The sequence below is a fragment of the Physcomitrium patens genome, chromosome 22 (genome assembly GCF_059467195.1).
Source record: "Physcomitrium patens ecotype Gransden chromosome 22, ASM5946719v1, whole genome shotgun sequence".
NCBI lineage: Eukaryota > Viridiplantae > Streptophyta > Bryopsida > Funariales > Funariaceae > Physcomitrium > Physcomitrium patens.
In genome coordinates, this window is record NC_143431.1 from 11,344,212 (window position 1) to 11,351,596 (window position 7,385).

A 7,385-nucleotide genomic window follows, 5' to 3' on the forward strand; every position below is an offset into this window, starting at 1 on the left:
TAAATTGATGGCATTCCTAATCAATCTATTTGTGTTATAAGTTTCAAAGTAGATTCTAAATAGTTAAAACAAAAGGCATGTGGTGTAGATGTGAATTAAATATCTATCATGGTGCCTTTTGTATTATCATTGCATTTCATGGATATACTAGAATAAAACCTAAGTTCAAGCACACAATTTTGTCATTTGGAGTCCTATCATCTAACAATTTTCTTCCATAAACTAGTGTACATTTTTGAGTCTCTAGCATATAAGCAGTTTCATACATAAGCCAAAAAATCACATGAACGAAAATTAATGCTCCATCAAAACTTTGAATCAAGATTGATAGTGTTAGTCATCCATTATTGTCAATATGAGAATGAGTTCTTCTTTGAATCTATTTACTTTTCACGTTGCAATATAAAATCAAATGCTTCATATAAATACCAATTCTTAATCCATGTATTCACTAAAACTCTTGTTATTGGCAATTTCATCTAGCACCTGCCTTCTTTTGCATCTTTAGATGACCTTGAAGACCAAAGCATTCTTCTTTCTTAAAATAATTATGAAATTTGCTTTAGGGCTTTTAAAATGCTTGCACTCTCACTTGAATCTATTCCGTTATTTTTTCCTTTACTCTTACTAAAAATTATGAATTCTACCTCAATATAAAAGTTAGATTTTTATTTTCTTTTTTTATAAAATATAAAATTAATAAAATAATTTTCATGCTTATGTATCAATTTAGTATTTTGAGTATGAGCAGTGATAGTAATTTAATATACATGCTTTCTTCCATTTGCACTTTATATAAATTCTTCACCCTAATACTCTACTTCAATACATAACCATATTTATTTATGGCTTGAGTTGCTTAGATAAATGCTAGCCCTTGAAGATCAAGTCAACAACATGATCTAAACATGTTCGAGGACAATCTTAAATTGCCGCTAAACAATCCACAATAAAAAGTAAATATAACTCAGAACACTTAGATCATAACTCTTCTTCATAGTTTTCATCTTTGATTGTGTATACTTATTATCCATGTTGTGGCTGTTCTGTACATCCTTATTCTAGTTTCTCTTAGCATTAAGCAAATCCCACCTCTCTTGCTCTTGATTTTATGAGAATTATCAGATTTTGTAAAAAAAAAAATAAAAAAAATAATAAAATCTTTGGCTCACAAACATATCTTTCAAAAATAGCTTCATTTGAATTGCACTTTTTGTGACAACAACACAAGTTCATCTATTAATATTTTAAAATTGAAATCAATAATATGAATTTAATTTATTATTATTTTTTATTTCTATAAATATTAATATAAAATAATTTTTTATTTCTATAAATATTAATATAAAATAATTTTTTATACTATTATAATTTTTTTCTTTAATTACGTTGAATAATTATAATTTTAAAAAACTTCAATCTAAAAAATTAAGATTTTTATTTTTTACTTATTTACTTATTTTCCATCTTTCAATCTTTAGATTTTTAGATCATTTATACAACCATTTTTGTCAAATTTTTTTTATATATTTTTTTTTCTTTACACATTACTTGTTATATTTGAATCAATTTCAATGCTCGGAATATTTTTCTATTAACACATTAAAAACCACATAATCTCACTCAAATTTCTATGTAAGTCCTATATTCATAAATTCTGGACTATCATATCCATTATTTTTGACTTCTTTATAATTATGACTTAATTAAAATATTGAATGGCCACAATAATTTTCTACGTAAAGCATAAATAAAGAGGAGGAATTTTATTTCAGTAGAAATCAAATGTAGAATAAAATACCACAAATTCAATCACCGACACAAGCTCTACAAGCAACAACCACAGTTCAATAGGAACGAGGGAGAGAGTCCGGAGCCGCTGCGGAAAGAAATGCCTCACGGTAAGGAAGCGCCGCAGGATCTCCTTACATTTCCAATTTCTATTACCCCAAATCCGTTCACATTTTCAGAGATACGTTCCCAAACTGCTCCGATATGCTTGGCGTACAATGAGAATACAGATCGTACATTACAAAATATACATACGATTCGTAGTTAATGGATGAAAATCGTCGTTGGATGAACGCCGCTCGGCTCTGTTGGAGCTTGCTAAAAAAAAGTGGGGCGGCGATGGGCAAGGAAAGGAATCCAAGCCCTGGAAGAAGAGGATTTGCACGTGATTTCTGTTCCAGCGTGTACACGGAATTCGATGATGTGGGTAAAATGTGCCGGGATTTGGTGATGATGAGGCTCTGGCAGAAAGAGAAGCTGGAGAAGAAGAGGAAGATGGTTTCGTAAGGTTGATGATGCGCATGGAGGCCCCTCGGATCCTGGTCTCTCCGCTGCTCCTCCTCCTCCTCCTGATTCCTTGAGTTCATTTCCTCTGTCTTATTACTAGTTATAAATGATTACCATTGCATCATGTTGTGATTGTTCACTTTGGCGTCGGCGCGATCTTCTGTCGGTCACGCGTAATGTAGTGCAACTCTGAATTCCCAGTTAGGGCTTGATTTTTGTGACATGGTGGAGAAGTTAATTGTGTGGGTTCAGTGGACTGCATTGTGGGAGGTGTGATTCGGGAGCCAGACACGGAGTGCGTTAGAGTTGCAGGGTACTGTGGGTAAAGGTTGCGGGATTTTGAGGTGGAAGAAGACGTTAAGAGTCATTGGGTGGTGAGGAAAAGTGGTGTTGGTGACCACGTTGTAGAGTTTTGGTTTTGTTCGGGACGAGGAGGGAGGATGGGGATTTCTAGTGGAGACAGCTTTGGATCCGGTGGTGGGAGTTCGTTTGGTTCAAGTAGTAGCGGGGGCAGGTTCGACTTTGATTCCTCAACGCATCATCACCACCATCATAGGGATCCCTTTTATTCCAACTCTTTTGTTGGTTCCTTCCGTGGTAACAATCAGAGGGAGTCATCGGGCGGCAGCGGATGCGAAGGAGGATGTGGAAAACCGTGTTCCATATTTGTTCCCTTCTTCACCTGCATTGGTATTTCCTGATCTTCTATTTCTAGAATTGTGTCATTTTTCATAAAGGTTATTGTGGTTGCAGGGTCGTCTACTATTCATTGATCTGAAGATGTACAACATAAACGATCTTGTTGGCTCACCCTAAATTTTTCAAATTGCTTGAGAGTAACTAGAAGATAATCATCGACCTCCGTTCGTAGGAATCTTATCTCACCTATCGAAGTATCATCAAAACATACCACCTCAGTAATCTTCCATGTTTTCTTGATTACAAAGAATTAGCAGTTGCTTCTTGTGAAAACGCTTTCAGCGCTTCAAATTTAACTGAATGTAGGCATTTAAATTACATTGTATGACTGTTCTATAATGTACGCAGTGCAATTCGAGTTTCTTCAGGTAATATCAGTTGTATTCACAGCATGAATTCCCAGACTGAGTAAACCTTTGGAAGGGCTAGGATTTTAATAATTGCAGTTTATTTTGGAGGTTAGCTGTTTTCTGAATTGACTTCTTTATGGATGATTGTCTTATCTTATTTATGTATTTTCAATTCAATAATATCCGCCCTGTGATAAGTGCATTAATGTTCACTGTGTATATGCGCAGGATCACTAATTGTAATATTTGGTTTCTTCCAATCGGAGCAAGCACCAATGTCGTTGAATTATTCACGTCTCATATCTACCTATTCAGTGTTCGTGAAGGAGATACAGGTCATCATCTTTCTGTGTTTGTATCCCTTTATTTTGATGGTTATCGCTTAGCAAGTGTGATATTAGCAAGCATAAATAACCCGTGTCTCTCTCAGATTTTCCGATACATATGCAACGAAATGTTCGGACACAGATTTACGTTCATAGAATGCAGATTATGCGATTTAATTTTTTTTCTTGTTTTTGTGGATGTAAGCATCAACGTTGATTTGATATTAATCGTGTAGTTCGCAGATACAAAATTTAAGGGATCCAGGTCCTGTTATCTACTCATTCTCTGAAAGGCCTGCTCTACGTGAATCGGTGGACTATATTGAGAATCATGTCGACTTGGTGGAAACTTTCAGCCACAGGGTAGGCAATTTTGTGCTAATTATGGTTATTTATGTGGGTTTTTTTTTTAAAAAAAAGAAAAGAAAGAATATGATGGTTATTATTATTATTATTAAAAGATTGAAAAATGAGAATTTTAAACTTTTTTAATCTCTTCGGGTTTGGTTGTGCTTTCAAATATATACGACAGTCTTCGAGTGAGTTTCTGGTAAAGATTCCAAGAAACGACATGGTTTTTTTAATTTTAATTTTAATTTTAATTTTTTTTTTTTGTGGCTGGTTAAGCGTGGGATTGACGACTGCCTCCACTGCAGGACACCCTACTATGGGAATTTGAGACTATTGCAAGAGAAAGAACGCCCTTATTCCACCTTCTCAATAACCTCCTCTTTCACCAGTATGGAGTGTAGTACTTGTTTGACTTATCATTAAATACTTGATAATGTCCCTGATCTGTGCAGGAATGGCGTTATTGGCTTAATAAAGGTTCTACAATCCGGGTTTCATACGATGTGAAGGGATTAGCAGGAGATTCCCTTGTGCTTGCATTTATCAAAGGTGTGAAAACAAACCTTCTATTGTCCAATTATGCGTAATGTTGGTCGCAAAGTTGAAGTTGCAAGTAGTGCTTTTTAATTAATTTTTGACTTATTACTGGTAGTTTTTTCTAGTGCGTTGTATATCAAGTATCATATCCACTACAATAAATACGCGGATTAGATGAAGTTAATGGTGCTGCCAACTTCAATCTGAGTATTTGCAGTTTTGTTTATAAATTATTACTCGTACTACTGAAAACATTTCAAATGTCTTAACGAAGTAGGGGGGACCATCCAATTTTGTTGGGGTGAGATACAGGAACGCAGGGGCTTGAGGATTGGAAAAAAGCTCCCAACTCCCCAACCAAAGCTCTAAAGTGGTATCGAATTCATGGTAAAAGCTCTTTATTTTTGGCCAGAAACAGAGAGTTAATACGTCATCCATCAGATTTATGGCCTTTGAGGTCTTGTTGTGATGGTCACATTATATCAAAGTTATGTCTCCACAAATTCTAGTTTCGTGTTCTCTTTAGGGGATGTATTGGAATGGTTAATGTTTGAGTAAGGCCTATCTCAAGCTTAGTGTTCCGTTCCTATTTGTATTGCAGGAAATGGGATTAAAGAATTTGTGGTAGATCACGATGATGAGCACTTCATTGCTTTCGGCAATCTCAATATTCAAGATATGGAGGTTTTCCCTGAACCTATCTTAGAAGTACAGCATGAGCATCTCTGAACATAGTCCTCTTCATTCGGTTGATGTTGCAATGAATTAGGGTTTTTATCAAGCACAATGTTATGTTCAACTATGCATGGTAGAGTTGGTATTGGTTGGATTTCGCATAGTTAAAGCACAAGTTTATTGTTATAAAGTTGATGGTAAGTCAGAATAGTTATGTTCTGAGATCATAACATGCAATTAATAGAGTTTAGTCGAATACTTAAGAGAAAGAGGTAATTTTATTGTACCATTATGGTCTCATCAGTATTGGGGTATTGGAGCAGGTAACAACTGAAATGAAGATACACAGTACACTTTACGATGTCAAAGGCGCCAAAAATAGCACAGCATTTACTCCCGACTTTGATGCGGTCACCTTTCATGTGTCTCTGTTTCAGTCGGATTGTCTAGTGCTAGCTACACCTAGTGAACCACAGGTAGGTCCTTCGTCTCCGGCGAACTTTCTGGTTATCAGTGCATTTTGGACTATGCGACTTAGTGATTGTTTGCAACACGTATGAGGGATTGTGAAAAGATTGAATTATAAGTGTCACAAGTGATAAATTGTAGCATTCTATAAAATGTCTGGGCTAAAAGTTGTGAGTGACAAAGTTTTCTGTTGACTGCAGGGTGGTGTGGACGTTTGGGAGGTACATATCGTCTATACTGCACGATGGGCCACATTTTTCTTAATCTGGGGTATTGAAACTCCTCTCCATGATTGCGCTCACCTCACATAAGTAGATCCGCTTGGACGAAATCACCCGCCTTTGATTTATTTTCAAGAAACTTTTTTCTTTTCAATGTCATTTGAAAACGCGGGCCGACTATCTTATGCGGTTCTCCAATGTTGGTTGCAGGGACAATTGCCTTGGGATTGTTTATCCTGTGCGGTGCAGAAGCAAGAGGGGTACGCCTTTGGCGGAATAATCAAGAGGAACTTCCTTTGTTGGCTCCACAAAACGATCAGGCGGTGCCCAGTGCTGTAACAAGCTACTCTCCAAGTGGTACAGCTCATCCTCCACTAGGGAGTTTAGATGAACTTGGTGAAAGTCCTAGTAGTGATCACCACCTCTGCAACATTTGTTTGGACGCACCGAAGGATTGCTTCTTCGACCCTTGCGGTCATCGATGCACCTGCTTTACTTGTGGTCAGAGGTAGGTTTCTCTTCTTGGATCTTCTGACTTTTTAATCATGAGTTCATAAATGAACCATTTTGCACCAGGGAGATGTTATTTTTTTCTCCATTTCTGGTTGTGGTGACTTAATGCTTATTTGTGATTATAAAATGTGTAATTGATTGATTTTTGGATCTTTTAGCTCATACCTCAACCTGACGATTCTTAATAGTCGATAATGAAGACCAATTCCCTAACTACCTGTTTTTCGCCTTGTATATTGAAGACCCAACTCTTGTTCCGAGTTTTCTTGAATTTTTATACTCCATGAATATATTTTGAAAGCATATCTGGATCTATTCTAGCTTTTGTGATCTTTGTATCCTCTTGCTGTGCAGGATACAAGGAAATTCTTCAACGTGTCCCATATGTCGTCAGCCTATTCGTGCCGTCCGCAAAATCTTTGATACTTGAGGAATTGACGGTTAATGCATTTCTACAAGCACAATTGAGTGGTTAGTCCATCAAAGTACTGTGGTGGACAATGGGTTGTTTTTACGTGAGAAGATGCAAGTATGAGAATATTCCTCCTAATGTAGAAGTATCAATATTTCGGAGGTCTCTGTGTTATTTGTCCAAGTAGGATTTGAATTTTAGGTTGAAAGTTTGGAGATTGTTTAGAAAGGTGTGTGATGTTGGATTTCAATAACCTTTTATTACAGAATGTGTAATCCGATGAATGTGTTTTGATACATTAGTCTATTACTTTTATTTTCCAATGTTGCATGGCTAGTTTGTGTGATTTTATATAGGTTTTGTAATGTTGACAATTAATTTAGCTAGGATTCGGATAGAGAACTTAATTGTCACAATCCCGAATTGGATAAGTTGAGTATCTAGGAGATGCACTAGGTTATGACCTAGGTACAGCAGGTAGTCTAAATGTGTTGTGTTGTATCTGGTACAAAATTGTACGCAGATAGACAAGGAA

At 36.2% G+C, this 7,385-nt stretch overlaps 1 protein-coding gene across 2 annotated transcripts; it reads left to right on the plus strand.

Annotated features, from left to right (window-relative positions):
• Nucleotides 1–2,151: 2,151 nt before the first annotated feature.
• Nucleotides 2,152–7,146, plus strand: LOC112275297 (E3 ubiquitin-protein ligase APD2). 2 transcript variants are annotated; one of them, XM_024505541.3, is made up of 11 exons: nt 2,152–2,333; nt 2,551–2,988; nt 3,576–3,682; nt 3,917–4,036; nt 4,477–4,573; nt 4,874–4,948; nt 5,163–5,245; nt 5,560–5,712; nt 5,905–5,974; nt 6,136–6,433; nt 6,793–7,146. In XM_024505541.3, the coding sequence occupies exons 2-11, from the start codon at nt 2,739–2,741 to the stop codon at nt 6,866–6,868; spliced, it is 1,329 nt and encodes a 442-aa protein (XP_024361309.1). In that variant the 5' UTR covers nt 2,152–2,333; nt 2,551–2,738; the 3' UTR covers nt 6,869–7,146. The 2 variants fall into 2 exon arrangements, with proteins under 2 accessions (XP_024361309.1, XP_024361310.1); XM_024505542.3 differs by having other exon boundaries at nt 2,244–2,988.
• Nucleotides 7,147–7,385: the final 239 nt, after the last annotated feature.